This window comes from Kwoniella europaea, chromosome 1, assembly GCF_036810445.1.
Source record: "Kwoniella europaea PYCC6329 chromosome 1, complete sequence".
NCBI lineage: Eukaryota > Fungi > Basidiomycota > Tremellomycetes > Tremellales > Cryptococcaceae > Kwoniella > Kwoniella europaea.
Genome location: NC_089487.1, coordinates 12,970,541 through 12,987,967, shown reverse-complemented (window position 1 = coordinate 12,987,967; position 17,427 = coordinate 12,970,541). Strand labels below are relative to the sequence as shown.

At 44.7% G+C, this 17,427-nt stretch overlaps 6 protein-coding genes across 6 annotated transcripts; 4 read left to right on the top strand and 2 right to left on the bottom strand.

The window, feature by feature from the left end:
* Positions 1 to 337: 337 nt before the first annotated feature.
* On the bottom strand, positions 338 to 8,181 carry V865_004950 (uncharacterized protein; the record flags this gene model as incomplete). Its single annotated transcript, XM_066228724.1, has 25 exons — positions 338 to 469; positions 538 to 617; positions 693 to 730; positions 799 to 981; positions 1,046 to 1,101; positions 1,159 to 1,257; positions 1,336 to 1,489; positions 1,540 to 1,612; positions 1,669 to 1,873; positions 1,939 to 2,105; positions 2,162 to 2,286; positions 2,368 to 2,681; positions 2,789 to 3,143; positions 3,210 to 4,304; positions 4,363 to 4,657; positions 4,722 to 4,902; positions 4,960 to 5,283; positions 5,340 to 5,954; positions 6,012 to 6,215; positions 6,274 to 6,671; positions 6,731 to 7,120; positions 7,181 to 7,476; positions 7,530 to 7,593; positions 7,644 to 7,717; positions 7,784 to 8,181. The coding sequence occupies 25 exons, from the start codon at positions 8,179 to 8,181 to the stop codon at positions 338 to 340; spliced, it is 6,315 nt and encodes a 2,104-aa protein (XP_066084821.1).
* Positions 8,182 to 8,260: 79 nt separating this feature from the next.
* On the bottom strand, positions 8,261 to 8,681 carry V865_004949 (uncharacterized protein; the record flags this gene model as incomplete). Its single annotated transcript, XM_066228723.1, has 3 exons — positions 8,261 to 8,263; positions 8,319 to 8,353; positions 8,480 to 8,681. 3 exons carry the CDS (start codon positions 8,679 to 8,681, stop codon positions 8,261 to 8,263), a joined length of 240 nt encoding a protein of 79 aa, XP_066084820.1.
* Positions 8,682 to 9,601: 920 nt separating this feature from the next.
* On the top strand, positions 9,602 to 11,845 carry V865_004948 (nucleolar protein 58; the record flags this gene model as incomplete). The annotated part of the gene is made up of 7 exons (XM_066228722.1): positions 9,602 to 9,720; positions 9,840 to 10,042; positions 10,108 to 10,376; positions 10,431 to 10,512; positions 10,573 to 10,967; positions 11,045 to 11,605; positions 11,690 to 11,845. 7 exons carry the CDS (start codon positions 9,602 to 9,604, stop codon positions 11,843 to 11,845), a joined length of 1,785 nt encoding a protein of 594 aa, XP_066084819.1.
* A 463-nt stretch (positions 11,846 to 12,308) lies between these two features.
* On the top strand, positions 12,309 to 13,183 carry V865_004947 (uncharacterized protein; the record flags this gene model as incomplete). The annotated part of the gene is made up of 6 exons (XM_066228721.1): positions 12,309 to 12,414; positions 12,540 to 12,646; positions 12,717 to 12,745; positions 12,865 to 12,925; positions 12,987 to 13,030; positions 13,129 to 13,183. 6 exons carry the CDS (start codon positions 12,309 to 12,311, stop codon positions 13,181 to 13,183), a joined length of 402 nt encoding a protein of 133 aa, XP_066084818.1.
* A 360-nt stretch (positions 13,184 to 13,543) lies between these two features.
* On the top strand, positions 13,544 to 15,244 carry V865_004946 (peptidyl-prolyl cis-trans isomerase D; the record flags this gene model as incomplete). The annotated part of the gene is made up of 7 exons (XM_066228720.1): positions 13,544 to 13,636; positions 13,828 to 13,998; positions 14,087 to 14,187; positions 14,263 to 14,485; positions 14,560 to 14,648; positions 14,725 to 14,850; positions 14,926 to 15,244. 7 exons carry the CDS (start codon positions 13,544 to 13,546, stop codon positions 15,242 to 15,244), a joined length of 1,122 nt encoding a protein of 373 aa, XP_066084817.1.
* A 419-nt stretch (positions 15,245 to 15,663) lies between these two features.
* On the top strand, positions 15,664 to 17,101 carry V865_004945 (uncharacterized protein; the record flags this gene model as incomplete). Its single annotated transcript, XM_066228719.1, has 7 exons — positions 15,664 to 15,735; positions 15,809 to 15,890; positions 15,962 to 16,035; positions 16,210 to 16,349; positions 16,426 to 16,519; positions 16,637 to 16,826; positions 17,052 to 17,101. The coding sequence occupies 7 exons, from the start codon at positions 15,664 to 15,666 to the stop codon at positions 17,099 to 17,101; spliced, it is 702 nt and encodes a 233-aa protein (XP_066084816.1).
* Positions 17,102 to 17,427: the final 326 nt, after the last annotated feature.

The window sequence follows — 17,427 nt, the reverse complement described above, 5'->3', positions numbered from 1 at the left end:
TGGTGAAGCACGCATGACGATGATTCGTTGTTGTTGAATCGAGAGGTAAGTCGGATATGAACATGCTAGAGTATACAGTATATTTCAGAACATGACGATAGAATATGCATGAGGGCTATATGAACAGTTATGTTTGTCTTTGTCTGTTTATTGCCTTTGAACTCTTTCTTTTCGTTATCCGTTTACATTTCAGCGTATCGACAAACCATACTCTATTCGCTTTTAGTCCCAGTCCCAATTTGCTTAACACGAAATTCGTGATTTTCTTCTTATCTTTTCTTTTTTTTAAACTTGGTCTTTTCATTTTAAGCGTCTACGCGATTAGAAATCCGGACAATCAGTACCAGTCATAGACCAAACGGAGGGAGATGAACGTACAATACGAATTACCAGCCTGAGCGTAATTCATAGCACTTAATTCATCTTCCGTAAACTTATCTTGATATTTCTCATGAGTCCTTTTGAATGACTAGCATTGATTGAACCACTATCAGCTTCCTGGCCTCCATGTCAAAAGAAAAAAAGAGAGACGCTCACAGCTACGCATGATCTGATAGTCGTTGATATCGGTGCAGGATCAGATACTCTCGGAGCCAATACATCTGCGAGTAATTTGGCTAATTACATTGACGAGGTGCATCAGCTTGGGTTTTCTCTGGTAGAAAAGAAAGGGAAAAAAAGCTAAAACTCACGTATAAATTTAGGTACAGTATAAGGGAACGCTTCCACCCTAATTACCCAAATAGAGTATATCAGTTATGACCCTTTATGCGAAATTATAGTGGAAGCGGGGCTTACAAAGCAGTAGCTCCCAATACAGCTCCATGAAGCTGTACCAATTTGGCTTGATACTCAGGGTTGATCTGGCCAGGTGCATCCCTTCGTTTAGGCAATACAGTAGATTTGATCTCCCTTGTAAATCGATCTTTGAGAACAACAACCATACTTCGTTGGGAGCATCGCAAGAAACCGCTCAAAGTACTATACACAGAAAGAATGATCAGCTTGGCTACGCTTTCAAGTACATGACAGCTAACGAGCTCACGCTGAAGCCATTTCTCGTACTTCCTGATTGGGATCTCTCAAACATGCCGATACCACCTGTCGACAAAAACTTATGAGTTTGCGCCTTTCGCTATCCTGAGGATTAGAACTCACATCCAAACATTTGGCTTTACAAGGTTCAGACAGCAGTGATAGATTCCTGAAGTATACCAAACTCAACACAGGCATACTGTGCATCTTGGTTCGCCAGGACTGGAAGTAACAAATGACAGATCAGCGCTCAATCTTTCACATTGTAGCTGGACAAGAGGAGGTAATTATGACACTAACAGAGGAATTTTGTAAGATAGATATCAAAGAGCCCATTAATGGCTCGATGAGATCCAAAGCCGGTGTAATTGAGGTAATCACAGCCAACAGTCTTCCAGCTGTACGTTGCAAATCGGCATTATCGTTGAGATCCCTCAATTCGAAGATTGCAGGTCTGTCGTACGCGTCAGCTGTACGTCGATCTGGTCAAATCAGATGACTCACAAGATGGAGATGATATACGGGAAAGTAGCTACTGCATGTACGTCTGACAATTCAACCGATAACCAACTCAAAGCTACACAGTGTGTCATGTCAGCTGAGCTCATAGCCGCAGAGTTCGGGTTGACTGACCTGTTAAAGCAGCGGTATCATGAGTAGATAATACAGCTTTAGGTCCATGTGGTCTATCTTCTTTCCATTTAGGTAACGAGTCCACTATGTTTTGCAGTTGAGGCATGAAGAGACCACTCCTTATATGCATTAGATCTTTCTCGTCGGTGGGGTCAGAGAGGATATCCGCTGTCAAAGCAGCGACCGACGGGTACGATGGGTAGAACTATTTGATCAAATCCGGATCCTTTAGCAGATAAAAATACGGCTTAAGCAGAGAGTAAGACACACCTTGAGTTGATCAATCGCATTCAAAACTGAAGCCATCAACCCTCTGACTTCCGCGTAAGGACAGGCAACAGATTTGAAGTACAGCTCGGCAAATTCATCTGCCCAAGCGTTAAAACGCCATTGTAAGCATCGAACGACCGATCTGACAAGTTGGACTCTTCTCGCCACTATAGTAAAATCTTGCGGGTTAGTCCTGTCGTATTACAGATGACTAGCTACTCACAGTCAAAGGCTGATCCACCTTGGAAATCGGCATTGAGCGCTGTGTTGATACAAAAGTCTACTAAAGGTTTGAATCGTCGTGGATCTTGATCACATAGAATGTACTCAATCGAGATATCCCAGCATCTATCAAGAATCCAATATCAGTCCTGCTCTTGCATAACATACAATGGAAGTCACAGGAGCAAAGGGTGAAAAAACACCCACTTGATTGTATCATGTCTGATGTTCCCAAACAACTCCTGCAACTTCCCTTCAAACCAGCCCCAGAACTCTTTCCTATCTTTCCCAGACCATTCCATCGAGCCTCTCACTAAACCAGCCAAGAATTCCCACATCGCTCGGGTCTTATGCCTATCATATACTTTGGTAGATTCCATCTCTGCCAAGTATCCCTCAACAATGGGTCTGATCGAGTGGTATATCGGTGGACCATATAACTGGGTAAGGGCAAGGATGAAATCTATATGTGTAGCTGAGGGGTAGTTCCTCTCTGACTCTTGAGCCCAATGATCCGCGACCTAGCAGATCCACGGTATCTATTAGCGATCATTATCCTTATACTTGAAATTGTTCCCTCCGACATTGAGAACATGAAACTGTACAATCAAGCAACCACTGCACTCACCTTCTTCCACCATCCCTCCTCTTTCCAGATCCCTTCGATCAGTTCCTTTCCAGGTACTGAACCCGCCTCACACTCCCAGATCTCTTCGTCCCACTTGCTCAAGCGGGAAACTTCAATCTTCTTACCCCAAGCTAACCAACCTGTCTCTTGTCTATCCTGTAGCAGAGCCTGACTCTCATCTTCAGGTAATGGTTCTCTGAAGAATGCCAGATACTTCTCGGTGAATGCACGTGACGTATCTGTCAATTCAATCTCTTTTGAAAATACATCAATGGGTTCTTCGAGGAATAAGAGTTCTTCCGATCCTTGACATAATGATCTCAGGGCGATATGGAATAGTAGTCGGGTTATACCACTGGAATGTGGCAGAATGATATCAGCTGGAAAGCGTACGCGGAAGAATATCTGATGTGTAACTCACACAGTACCATAATCCCTAATTCTAGGATGTGGGTTCTGTACATTACCCATGAAGAAACCTGCCAATCTCTTATCTGTAGGTTTATCCCTTCTCATTACAGTCAACAAGAATCTACTAGCCGATAAGACATATCTCCAATTCAATCCTGGTGTATTGGCGATTTCTAGTACCTTGTCGACGAAGATATCCCATTGTTGATCTTGGTGTGTCAACCTATCTGTCGTTCCTTGATGGATTTTGTCTATGATTGATCGATCAGGTTGATAAGATAACAAAGAAGCTAAGCTGTCCGCGGCAGCATGCACCTTCTCAGTTCGGATATCCATATCGAACGAAGTAGGCTCTTTGATCCTTTGAATTAGCTCGTCCGTCGCTTTGGCTACTAAAGCCTGTACGGAAGCTTTATTCTCATGATGAGCGCCCAAAAGGCATTGAGTGAGTTGAAGTAGCTGTCTCCAGTCTTTCGCAATTCGATGTAATCCCATGTGATTATATCGTAACACGTACAAAGCACCTTTCATGATATCAGGATCCGTACCAGGTTGAAGAGCGTCGAAAAGCGTAGGGAAACAAAGTATCCAAGTTCCCCGGTAAAGCTTGGCGATGGTATCAAGTGTACTTTGACTCGATCGACGTACTCGAACAAAAGGTGATAGACAGAAATCGAGTATGTTGACGATCAACTTATCATCTAATTCCGATCGGACTCGATAGTATGCCAGGGTGGTCAATCGATTTTGATGATGCACCGATGCAGCAGCTAAGAAGATTGATCGATGATGTTTTCGCTGTGACTCGTACATCTTCTTGGTGGCCATCATCCCGGTGTATGCGTTCTGAGCACTGGAGAATTGCTTTGATCGCACGCCGTATGCGGTAAGATATGTACCGATGGTCGTGACGAGTAGCTTGACGGTATCGACCGAATTATCAGATTGACCAGCTGTTCGCATCGCCGTCGCTGCCCGATGCAAGGTCTCCCCGACTCGAGTCCGGAATGCTGCAACATGTTGATAACGAGGATCATCGGGATTGGTGAGAATGAGTCCTGATTTGTATGGCGGCGGCAGCTTGAGGATTTCTTGGGGAAGGAATCTATGAAAAAGATCACGATCAGCTAATTCTACCCGGAACTTGAATCAGCTAAACTTACGAGGGCGCTTTTGCTCCGCCAGTCTTCCTAGCTTCAATCTCAGCTATGAGGTTGTATGTACCCCTCAAGATCTTATCAATGACATTGATACATCGACAGAACTCGTTACTCCAGACCTTATCTCCGTATGAAGGGTTATCCAACAAACTGTTTAGTTTTTGGGCTGCTTGATCCGCTATATCGATTATATCAAAGGCCATTTCGATATCTTGTGCAGTCGGGAGACGCCAGTCAGGCTTGACTTCGGATGGGCGGTATAGTTTACCCCAATACAGCGTATGATTGAGTTTGAAGTCTGCAACAAGTGATGAATGTCAGTATTTTAGTATATCAGTGACCCTATGTACAGAATAACACACCTTCACTGTGATAGACATCATCATTCAACCCTCGCATATCCTTAAAGTAGATGGAAGTCAACGAGCTGACTGACTTCTCTACAATCTTGCCAGTCCACTGCCACCCTCTCTCGGACAGGGTCGAATCAATCATGATTCTGAGTAACTCCATATATTGATCCTTGATCTTTGGATCAGACAGCTAAATACCAAAACAGCCATATCAGCTAGAGTCGATCAAGGGACCAGTCAGACGTACAGTGATTCTACCAGGGATCAACATTCCAATCAAGATCGATTGCCACCAATGCAAACCAGCATCAGCAGGTAGAGGGATACTAGTCGTGGTGGTTCGCAGAGAGGATGCACCAGTCTTGAGTTCATGTACGATCCGTTGTTTACAAATCGGGAACAGTTTGGCGAATACCTTGGTAGCATTTGCAGAGGCGAGATTTCTAACGAGTTCACCGACCGCATCGACGGCGTTGGCCCGACATGTGGTAGTCGCATATTCTGCTACTTGCTCGAGGGCAGCGTCGAACAGTTTATCGTCAAGAGCAGCAAATACACCTCCGCAAGTGTGCTGAATGAGAGGAGTCAGCTAAAAACCTACGTAGAGCCCAGGCCATGACAGCTCACTAGAACACTCGACAGAGTCAATGCCTCAGTCTTCCCACCGGCTCGACCGCTCTTACCTCCTTCTTCAGGCAAGTTAGAGAAGAGCAACAACACTCTACCGAGGAATTCAGGTACCCAATCTCTAAAAGCGGAAGTGGCGAATCTGACTCTGCCATTGACTTCTCCAGGTGAGAGGTCTTCTATCTCATGTTGGACAGGATCATTTGGATCATCTGCAACTTGAGGCCTGGGCGTCTTCCTTACTGCCCGAGGTCCAGGGGTGACATTATTTTCTTCGTCGTTATCTGAGATATCCGCCATGTGAATAAAATCTACCATGTTCGAGATAGCCATACATGCTAACCCGGTTTTGGCAGGATCGTTCAGGTCGATACCTGGAAGTAACAAAGCGAATATATCGGCAACGTACATTCCTCCGAAACGCCATATTTGTCGAGCCGTGAGAGGTTGAGAGAGTGCTGCAAGAGCATAGGTCACAGCTGGTGTACGTTGTGTTTCCTCGAGTCCTTGAAGTGAAGGCACAGCTCTTTCCATCATTGCTGGCATGATGAGATCCGGCTCAAGCAGAGACAGCTTCTTCAGAGCTGAGATGGCGGGAGTGACGGAGTTCATGTCCTAAAGATCAAGCTCATCAGCCGCAGTGATGCTATTGATTCTCTCAGCTACACCTACCTTGTTGAACATAGAAGTCAAAGCTAGCGGTCTCAAGCATAACACGAATTCTCTCTTGATCTCAGGGGTCAATCGCCACGCCACTGGAGTACGACAATCGGGTTCCTCTTCAGATTTCCATCTCTCGACGAAGTTGCTTGCGAGATGCGAGAGGAAGGTAGTGAGGAATACAGACCAATGGCCAGAGTTTGACGGATGGAAGAACTATTTGCTCAATCAGCTTTGCTTCCTTTCTGGATTTTCAGCTGAAATATTCACGTACGGTTTCGCAGCTCGTCAACAGCTTGCTTAAATGGTCTAAAGCCTTACTTCCCGCAAGATACCTCCTATTCGCTTCACTCTTCTGTCCAGCTACAGCTAAGCTATCACTACTTCCCGATCGCGACATACTCGAACCATTCTGTAACCTTGCAATCGCAGGTTGGATCGGTGCCGGAGTTGGCGCAGACGAGGGCATGGGAGTAGCTGTACCCGTAACAAATCCAGAAGGTAGAACCGCAAAGGGTGAATCTTCCGACATCGAGAAAACTATAGTTTCGGCCAATGATTGTACTCTATCTATGGGTTTCTTCGCATCGAGTATCTTCTTCGATGTTCTCCCATCAGCCATAGTGACGGACATGGAATTCTGCGAGGCTATGCTACCTCCAACGGGGACATCTAAAATGGTACAGCGTCAGTTATCTCCCGTAAAATGCAGGATTGAGCAGAAAACTGACTGAGCGATCTGAGACATTTCGACATCAAAAATTCGAACTCCTGATCACTGAAGATACCGACATCTTTCCTAATTCCACCCCAATTAGGATCCGCTAACATCTCTTCTGGAGGCAACATGCTTTCCTTTGCCCAATAGTTCACCCCATCCTCATCTTCTTCAACTTCTCCTGCTACCTCCAATAACCTGATTTTGTGATTCCTCATCCTCCTTCGGACACTTGGGTTGTTCTCCTGTTCTTCGGGTGTGTTATGGGTGCCCTTGGGAATACGGTTGATAACTGATGGATCAGATTTACCAGGATCGACATGGGCAATCGCCAATTGGCCCATCAGGTCGGAAGCTTGATCATCCCATAAGCCACTATTTAGACCATGCCATAGCCGGAAGACTGCGAGTCAAAGATCAGCTCACGATGCTTTCGAAACGCAATCAATATGCAAGTACTTACTGACTGGTAACCATTTTTGACAATGAGAGATAGGTAAGAAGTGAACTAGGAAGGTTTGAGTGGCCAAGATGGAGTCCATGGAAGGCTCAAGCCTAGGTAATATCTCTTCGAGCATCTCGTCAACATCTGCAGGATGGAAGAACCTCTGCGCTGCTTCTGCAACATTGAGGAAAGAAGGGGCGAGATTGACGGAATGACGAGCGAGCTTGTTGGGGTGCGGGAATAGTTCGAAATACAAGGCATCATATAAAGGACGCCAGGGGATACGGAAGTCGTATATATTCAATGAGCGATCGCTATGTTCTGACGATCAGCTCTAACCAGGGAACAAAGAGGACAGCTAATTCACCCTATAAGATTGATAAACTGATTACTAGCATCTTCGATGAACGAGGACGATAGACCAGGAACGACTATAGAAGGATCGTCAGCTTCTATGTGCTGCAATAAACGGTAAGCTCACAAATGATCTCATAGTATACGAAGATCAATTTAATCTTGATATCTCGTTTCATAGGATATCCCATGCTCATCCAGCTACACAAGACGAGGAGGTTAGCTAAGGGTAAGGAATCGGTTGCCCGGGTGACCTCTTTCACTTACATAGATAAAGCCGAATCCCAAACCCTGAAGCCCATCCCATATTCTCTAGCCTTGATACACTCTATCATCCTACACAAGATCATCTCCAACTTATCATCCATCTCCGCCAGAGATTCCACCTCGTACGGTAGGGAGAGTGGTAGACCGAGACATGACAACCTTGGATCGTCGGACTGATCATTCGGAGGTAAAGCAGAGGGCCAAAAGCCAAGTACAGTAGAAGGTTTCGAGGGGCAAGGTTCAGAGGGATGATCGTGGTCGAATGGAGGACATGGGATCGGTGGCGTAGCAATATGATCGATTGGCCAGTGGCGACATGAGTTACGGTTCGGGAATTTGTGGTAGATCACATGGAAATGAGCACGATGGAGGGATTGTATAGTAGGGGAAGATGACATTGTCATATGTCAGATGAAGTAAATAGACGAAAAAGGAAATGAAGAAGAGGATGGATGCTTACATCCTGTAATGACTTTGTCACTCCATCCTTAGTATATGGTTCTCCTAGCCTATTGGGCGTGGAGGAGGGCCAAACCTCGCCCATTTGAAAATCGATCTCCTCTTCTTCAGCTGACAATCACGAGGTTAAAGGGAGGTTGGAAGATCGTGCATGTGGAGTAAATGATGTGGAGCAACAGATTCAATCAATCAGCTTGGTTGTCCTCTTAAAGACAATCAGAGAGTATTCGTACTAACCAGACAAGTATTCCTCTTCAAGTTTTGCTATTTCCTCTTCGATATCGATATCCTCCTCACCTTCGTAATATTCGTCGTCGTATGAGAATGCACCTGATTCAAGTGCGGCGTGAGTACCGTAAGAAGGTCGGGTAGTCGGTTGTTTGGCAGGAGGTAAGAGAGGTATGTTTGATTCTGATTGATTGATAAGATTGATCAGCATCTATGCAACTCTATTGTTCGGTTCATGACCAAGGAATGTACCGAACAATGATAAAAAGGTATCGTGATGATTGTCGTATTTTATATATGCATGATGAGGAGGGTACTAACTTGTGAGACGCTGAGCTGGCCTTGTATACCGAAGGCGATGATGATCTCTCTTCAACTTGCTATTGTTCTTTCTCGGACGATTAGCAAGTGTCGGTATGTCAGCTGTCGAAGTTGAGGATATGGTCGATGTCGATGTCAGTGACGTCTGATTGTGGTTCCTTTGAGACGTCACCACCATAGGCTAAGTGATTTGACTCCGATTGAGACTGCACAGAGTGAGGTATAGTCTGATAGTGTGTTTATGTTTGTGGTCACCTTGAGAAGCTTGCGAGTCGTCCTACCTCGTTTCTTTCTTCCTTTGCTATACTGCACTCTCACTGTTGCAATTGTCATCATCAGCTCGTAACTCGTGAATGATCAATCGCTTGCGATGCTTGTCAAGGTAAATGCGGGGGCGGACATCTCCACTTGCGATGATGAGCTCGGGTAATCATCGTATCTCCGAGACAGTCCCAGGTGTGATGTGGATATATTCTCGAGTGATGCATGTTCAGGTACCACTCTCCCAAAATGATAAAGGGGGGTTCGTGGTTTGAATTTCTGAAAAAAGAATTTACGATTGTAGTGCAAGTCATCTCCATAGCTTGACTCCTCATCGTCGTCCCAGCAAGATACTCCTTCACCCGCTCGTCTCCAGTAGCTCAGTCTCACAAGAAAACCCAACACACCGGGAGCACCACATCAAGGCTTGACGACAAGCGATAAAATTCGTTCAGAGATCAATCACGAAAAGGAGAAAACACCTCACAGCCCACCCGACCGCCGACCTTTAACCACCAACATCCTTCCGCCTCAGCGACAACCGCCATCATGCTCGTCCTTGCCGAAACATCAGTCGGTTTTGTAGTCTTCAAGCTTAGCAATGACGCCAAGATTGACTCTAAAGATCTATGGAAGGAATTTGAGACGCCTGAGGGAGCCAACAAAGCGTGAGTGGGGACTATGCCATCAACCTTCCTATCTAAGTGATAGGTGTAATCCCAACATGGGTTGAGTTTTAACTTTCACTGCGTGCTATGCAGCTGACAAGTACTATTCCCGGATGTAGCCTCAAAGTACAAGCCATTCAACGATTCACATCTACCGCCACTGCCGTCGAAGATCTCGCTGCTATCCAAGATGGTCGATTGACCGATTCCCTTTCCAAGTTCCTCGTAGATGTAGCTGGTGGATCAGGTGAGGCTGACGGAGAGAAAAAGAAGAAGAAGAAGAAGTTGGAAGAGATGTTGGTTGTATCCGATCCTAAACTCGGTACGTCCCCATGACCTAACATTTCCTTGACATTGAGCTGATTGCTATACTTTACTGTTTCGTAGCTGGAACAATCAATAAAACACTTTCTATCCCTGTACTTTCCGATTCATCCACCCAAGATCTCTATAGAGGTATCAGACAACAACTCGCCTCTTTACTTGGTGGAGTCGACCAAAAAGATCTCAACACAATGTCTTTGGGTTTAGGTCACTCTTTATCCCGATTCAAGCTCAAATTCTCAACTGATAAAGTAGATACTATGGTTATCCAAGCTATTGCCTTATTAGATGATTTGGACAAGGAAATCAACATATACTCTATGAGAGTCAAGGTGGGTTCATGTCAATTGCGTTGATTGTGGATTGTCGCTGATATAAATGAACAGGAATGGTATGGATGGCATTTCCCCGAAATGGCTAAAATCATCGTTGACAATCTCGCCTACGCTCGAGTTGTGAAAGCTATGGGTAAGCTTTTCGAATACCGGAACCCGCACTGAATGTTAGCTTATGTATGAGCTTTTGCAGGTTTCCGAACCAACGCATCATCCACCTCATTTGAACTAATCCTCCCAGAAGACCTCGAAGCCACTATCAAAGCTGCTGCAGAACTTTCAATGGGTACTGAAATTTCCGATTCCGACATGGCCCATATCAACTCGTTATGTGATCAAGTCATCTCCATCACCGAATACCGAACTCAATTATCTGAATACCTCAGGAATCGAATGCAAGCGATCGCACCTAACCTTACTGCCTTGGTCGGTGAATTGGTAGGGGCAAGGTTGATCTCTCATGCAGGTTCGCTCATGAACTTGGCCAAACACCCTGCATCAACTGTCCAAATCCTCGGTGCTGAGAAAGCTTTGTTCAGAGCTTTGAAGACGAAACATGATACTCCTAAATACGGTTTGATCTACCATGTGAGTTTGAGTCTTCTATCATGAGATTCAAGTTGTAGAAAAACAAGAGCTGACATAGCGGATGATCTGGTTATAAGGCGTCATTGATTGGCCAAGCCCCTCAAAAACTAAAGGGTAAAATGGCTAGAATGGTGGCTACCAAAGCAGCTCTATCTATCCGTGTGGATGCTTTGTCAGATGCGGAATCCCGTTCGGAAGCTACCTCAGCAGAAGTTGGAATAACGAATCGAGTCAAACTCGAATCTCGTCTGAGGGCATTAGAACATCAAGCTGGTATTCAATCTGTACGAAAAGTAACATCGGGAGTTAACGGTAGATCACAACCTAAATTCGAACTTGGCAATAATGGATCTGGATCATATAATGCCAACACGGATAACTTGCCTTTGGACAGTGTGAATGGGATGTTACCTACTCAACCTCAAACTGCCGTTAAGAAGGCTGTGGAAGCTGTGTTGGAAGTGAAAGAAGAAAAGCGAGCCGAGAAATCGGATGACAAAGAGAGCAAGAAGGATAAGAAGAAGAAGAGGAAGTCCGAGGCTGCTGTTGGGGACGTTACGATGGATGATGCGGATGAAAGTATGGTAGTTGGTGAAACCAAGGAGGAAAGAAAGGCAAGGAAAGAAGCTAAGAAAGCTGTGAGTGCCGCTACCTCCTCCTGCTCTATTACAGTACATTTAGGAATTAACGATCATCGCTGACAGTCATACTTTCATTCACAGGCCAAAGCAGCTAAGAAAGCTTCAGAGGAGAAAGGAGAGTCAGACAAGAAATCCAAGAAGAGGAGAGCGGACGAATCGGAAGTGGGAGATGCGAGTGTGGTAGTAGATGGTGAGAAGAAAAAGAAGAAGAAGAAGAGAGATTCGGAAGCTGCTTAATCTCCATCTTTTATTTGCACTTGCATTTGATATTCATACTTTAGCATTTTTTTTCTTTTTCGTCCATTTTCCTATCTATCTTTATTCCTTCCGATATCCTTGGATCAAGGGATGTGTATGCACTGAGATACCCTCTGTGTCCACGGTAATAATGTGATACCATTCACGCAGACGTTCAGACTAATGGTTGGTAGACGAACAAAGTTGACAAATGTTAAATTTATATATGATTTGCAAGTTGTCACCAAAAGATGGGATGATTCCAGTAAGTGGTGTTTCCTATAAGTGAATTAAGCGACGGCTAAATCAGCAAGCTCTGGGCGTTGATATGTACCACAGAAAAAGAAGGATATATATTTGTGCATGCATAGATAGGAATGCGAATACGAGAAACAAACGATCTTGTATAATCTGTCCTGTTGCAATAGAACAAATAAACAATCTTCATTCGACATCAATAAGTATGTCCTCATCAAGCAAAACCAACGCCAGGACTGGTCCACTCATCCAGATATTTCCTTCGGTAAATTCATTACCTCTGGTGAACACAAAACCAGGTGCATGGGTCTGTGAGTGTACTGACTCGATTATATCACCATCTCATATCCTCATCTTGTAGAACTGTTTTGATCTAAGCGTATATGCAATCGACATGATCAAGGTGATTGCGACTGACTGTTCTGGCATCATTTAGGCGATCTCGGTTCAGCGGAGATAAGCGACCAGCCTTACACGGGAGGGATATTCGTTAAAGATGAACTGGCCCAGGATTTGGATAGTGATAGTTTCCCAGTGAATGAGGTGTGTAGACTAGTCTGCACGACTTTCATCAGAAGGGGAGAATGAGAAGGCAGCTGATAACTAAACGTAGTGGAAATATATCTTGGAAGGAGAATGGCAGTAAGTCAAATCTTAGTCTAGCATTGTTAAATCCCTTCTCAGCCTACTGCCCATCACCTACATCATTGATTCCAGCACATACAAGATTCTGGTTACTGATCAATGATGACTTGTTGTAGTATGGTCCAGAACGGTAGGAAGTTGGTCGCCAAACCTGGAGACGTAGTGTTCGTTCCAAAGGTAAGTCCGACAACCCATCCCTTGTCGATGTACTTAGCAGACTGAGGATATATCTCGATAGGGAGCTGCTTTCCTGTCGCTCAAAAATCCCTTCAAAGCGTTCTTGTGAGTGTTTACCTCGCAAATCAATGAATTTCCTTTTCACTCCTGTATGATTTTCAGACCCAGCGGAGCTAATCTTTCCTTCTGTTGATGGTACTCAGTGTCACCAATCGTGGCGGAGTGGATCATAAGGCATATACCAAAGCGAAGTTGTAATGTCCGTCCAGGCCGTCCAGGATGGGTTGTCGTGATTGTAGTGTACGGATAATTCTCACACCATTCAGTATACTATAGACTGGCATGCATGGGGTAAACCATCCTGTCCATATTGATGCTGTATTTCATTCGTATCAACTTGAGCTTTTATCCCGTAACATATCCCGAGGTCGAGGGAATGTGGAGTCTCCACAGTAAAGTCACTGGAAATTGCTCGAAATTGACGATACCCAACTCGTTGACCAAATCTGAATCTGCCATACATCTATGTACCTATCTCTATCTGGTCCATATCTCCCATCTAGCATAGACGCAGAACAACATACGAAACACACAGCTTCTCTCCTTAACCAGAACACAATGCCCAACACCATCACTTACTTCGATATCACCATCGGAGGTTCGCCGGCTGGCCGATTGACTTTCGAGCTCTTCGACGATGTGGTTCCAAAGGTGAGTAGATTCTCTCCCACTTGAACCAGATCTGGCTTCTTCCGTCTCGTTATCTCCTCTCGTCCTGTCTTGATCCTGTCATTGGTCTCTTATACCATTGAAACCCACTCTGATGGGTTCCTCTTCGTATTGTCCAGCGATGGTGTTACCTCGGTGAACCGGCTTCCTAATCTGCATTGAGATCTTCATAGACCGCGGACAACTTCAAACACCTCTGTCTAGGAGACAAGACCAACTCTTCCGGTCGAAAGCTCGCATACGAAGGATCTATCTTTCACAGATGCATAAAGAGTTTCATGCTTCAGGGAGGTGATTTCACCAATGGAAATGGTACAGGTGGTGAATCAATCTATGGAGAAAAGGTGAGCTGGACTAATCTTCACGTTGACTAAACAAGCTCATGCTCACGCCCAATGTCGTGCTAATCTTGTGTGTTTGATGAATGGGTAGTTTGAAGATGAGGGATTTACGTTGAAACACGACAAACCAATGTTACTGTCCATGGCTAATGCTGGACCAAACACCAATGGATCTCAATTCTTCATTACTACGTGAGTATCTGCCAGGAATATACCTACTTTACTTGGACAGCATATCGATACTGATCTTACGTTACATATACACAGCGTCCCAACACCCCACCTCGATGGTAAACACGTAGTATTCGGTCGTGTACGATCTAACAAAGGATTAGTTCGACGAATCGAAGCGTTACCTACTACATCCGATAAACCAAATGAAGAAGTGAAAATCGCCTCTGCGGGTGTGTTGACTCCAGAGGATATCGCTAGAGAGGATGAAGAAAGGAAGAAGGCTCAGGAAGCTAGTGGGGGTGAAGATATCTGGGAGGTGAGTGTTGATGAATATGAAGATGTGTATTTTCGCTTTGTAGCTGGTACTGATTGATCTTTTGTGCGGTATAGGACTACCCTCAAGATGAAGAGGGTATAGATGCTGAGAAAGCAGATGAGGCTTTGAGTGTGGCTCTCAAGCTGAAAGATGTCGGTACAAAGTGAGTCGTCGAGTCTATCTGTCTCCGGCACGACCTATACGGAACGTTTCACTAATCAAATGTCACTTGTGAATAGAGAATTCAAAGCTGGACAATTCGCTACAGCTTTAGACAAATATCAAAAAGCCTTGAGATACCTTGACGTACACCCCGTCTTACCTGATGATGCACCCAAAGAACAAGTAGAGGGATTCCGAGCAGCGTGAGTCTATCCCCCATATCTCGACTATCGACGTGGACACAGGGGCATGCTGATATATGTAATACTATCGTACAGTCGAATTCCATTATTGACTAATGCCGCTCTTGCCGCTTTGAAATGTACACCCCCAGCAGCGACTTTGGCGATGATCCTCACGACTCGTGCATTAGCTATCGATAATCTCACACCGGCCGAAAAAGGCAAAGCGTTATATAGAAGGGCTTTAGCTGAGATCCAAAAGAAAGAGGATGAAGAGGCCGAAAAAGATCTGAAGGCTGCGTTGGAGTGCGTACCGGGCGATGCAGGTGTATTGAAAGCTTTAAAGGATGTTGAGCAGAAACGAAAGGAGAGGAGGGAGAAGGAGAGAAAGGCTTTTTCAAAGATGTTTGGATAGAGGTTGATAGATACCTGAGTCATATGCATAACTACAATGCGTATGCCGTTGAATTGTCTTGAATTCAAGGTCAATGATCCGACTAGGTGAGGGAAGGAATAGAAGCCTGTTCATGACACTTACTTCAATGAAGGATCGTGAATTCCCAAGGATACTCATTCCTCGACCCTTCTACAGTAGCAATTGTTGGTGGATGAAGGATGACGTAGATGGAATTACAATTGGGATTACGACTGGATTCGATTGATTAGATAAATTTCCTAATCACGTGGTATTTTGATTACACCCGAGGTGTAGTGCAGTACGAAACATACAGTACCATTCCCAGTTCTTTCTTGCCGAGTCTCCTGTGTTATTCTCATCATTCTCTTTCTGTTCACCTTCCGGACATAATTAGAAAATAGACGTATCAGTTTAAGATGGGAAGACGAATGCCTCGAGTCTATTTGATCCGTCACGGAGAGACGGAATGGTCATTGAACGGTAGACACGTGGGTTCCCTCCTCTCTCCATCAACTGATTTAGAAAAGGATGTGCTGATTGTCCTATTGATGGTGTATATAGACCGGTGTGACGGATATCCCACTGACGGAGAACGGAGAGAAGATGGTCAAAGAGATGAGTCCGAAGATGATGGGTAAAGGAAGTGAGTCGTATATTCTCGTCATAGCTTATAACGCTGTATCTGAGCTGATCAAAGGAACGTGGAATTCGTAGAATTGATCAACCCTAATCACCTGAGACATATTTTCATCTCTCCCCGTCAGAGAGCACAGAGGACCGCTGAGCTCGTGAGTGATACATCATACTATGTTATACCTATTTTCTCAAAAAAAGATTGTCCATCGTCTCATCGGACCCTCTCACCACGTCATACTTTCAGATATGGTTATTGCGGCTTGTCTAAAATACAATCCTAGTGTACTATTCTTGTACTAATCGTTTGACCGCTTGCATCTTGATAGCTCTTTGGCGATAACAAACCTCTCAAATGTAATTTCACCACCGAGCCTGATGTCGGTGAATGGGATTACGGGAAATACGAAGGGATGCTCACTAAGGATATTAGGAAAGATAAAGCCGATTGGAATATCTGGGATGATGGGTGAGTGAATAACATGCAGGTTACTGCCAGGAAGAAGGCGCGACACGATTATGTTGTATTGATTGACTATTACCAGATGTCCACCAGGTGAAACTCCTGGAGAGTCACCTCAACAAATGACCGAGAGGGTCGATAGGGTCATTGCGAAAGTACGAGCTATCCACCAAGCTGTGAGTGCCATGTACATCTCTTGCTCTTATCCTGAAGCATCCTAAGCATTCCCAAAATATACCTCAATGATGTATGTTTAGCTTGAAGCTGACTCTTTGGTATACGGATTGATATAGGCCGAAGACGCAGCGGATACACCGGAAGAGGTAGATTACGCAGATGTGATCATCTTCTCCCATGGTCATTTCTCGAGATCATTCATCGCTAGATGGTGTGATCTACCTATCAAGACTGGATATCATTTCAGTGCGGAGGCTGGAGGATTGGCTGTATTGGGATACCAACATAAAACATTGAAAGAACCTTGTGAGTCTTCTTTATGTACATCCGAGCATCCATCATCGTCTTTGCGCCTTCGTTCCTTCCTGTCCGCTTTACTATCTCGCATTGCTCCCTGCTTCCCCTACTGTTTGCTTGCAGAAGTACCGGTCCGAAGCAGACCCGTGCAGTCGTTTGGACGTTCCGCACAACTTGATCATCTGCCTGTAGAATTTCATCTAATGCGATGCTGATCGCTTCTCTTGACTCTAGCCCTCCTCGGTCTCAATTGGTACACTGAAGATGCTCTTGAAAGGCGATAGAAAGTTAAGGAGTACGATAGCAGACACAATGCATGGCTATCTATTCATCTACCCAGGTGCGCATGCATGACCGACCATGTGAAATTATCGTAAGGGATGAACCCTTTTTTCCCTGTTTATTTACCATCGGATTTGACCGAGTCCGAGCGTAGACGAAAGATTGCGAATGGGTTTTTGTATCGCGAAAGACCAAAAAAAAAGAGATACTCCAAGGTGTACATTGGTGTATATAGTATGATAGCATTTGTTTTGGCCTTTTGTATTATACTGTCTTCCATTCGTGTTTAACAAACGAGAAGCTTGGATATCGTTGTAAAATCGAGTTA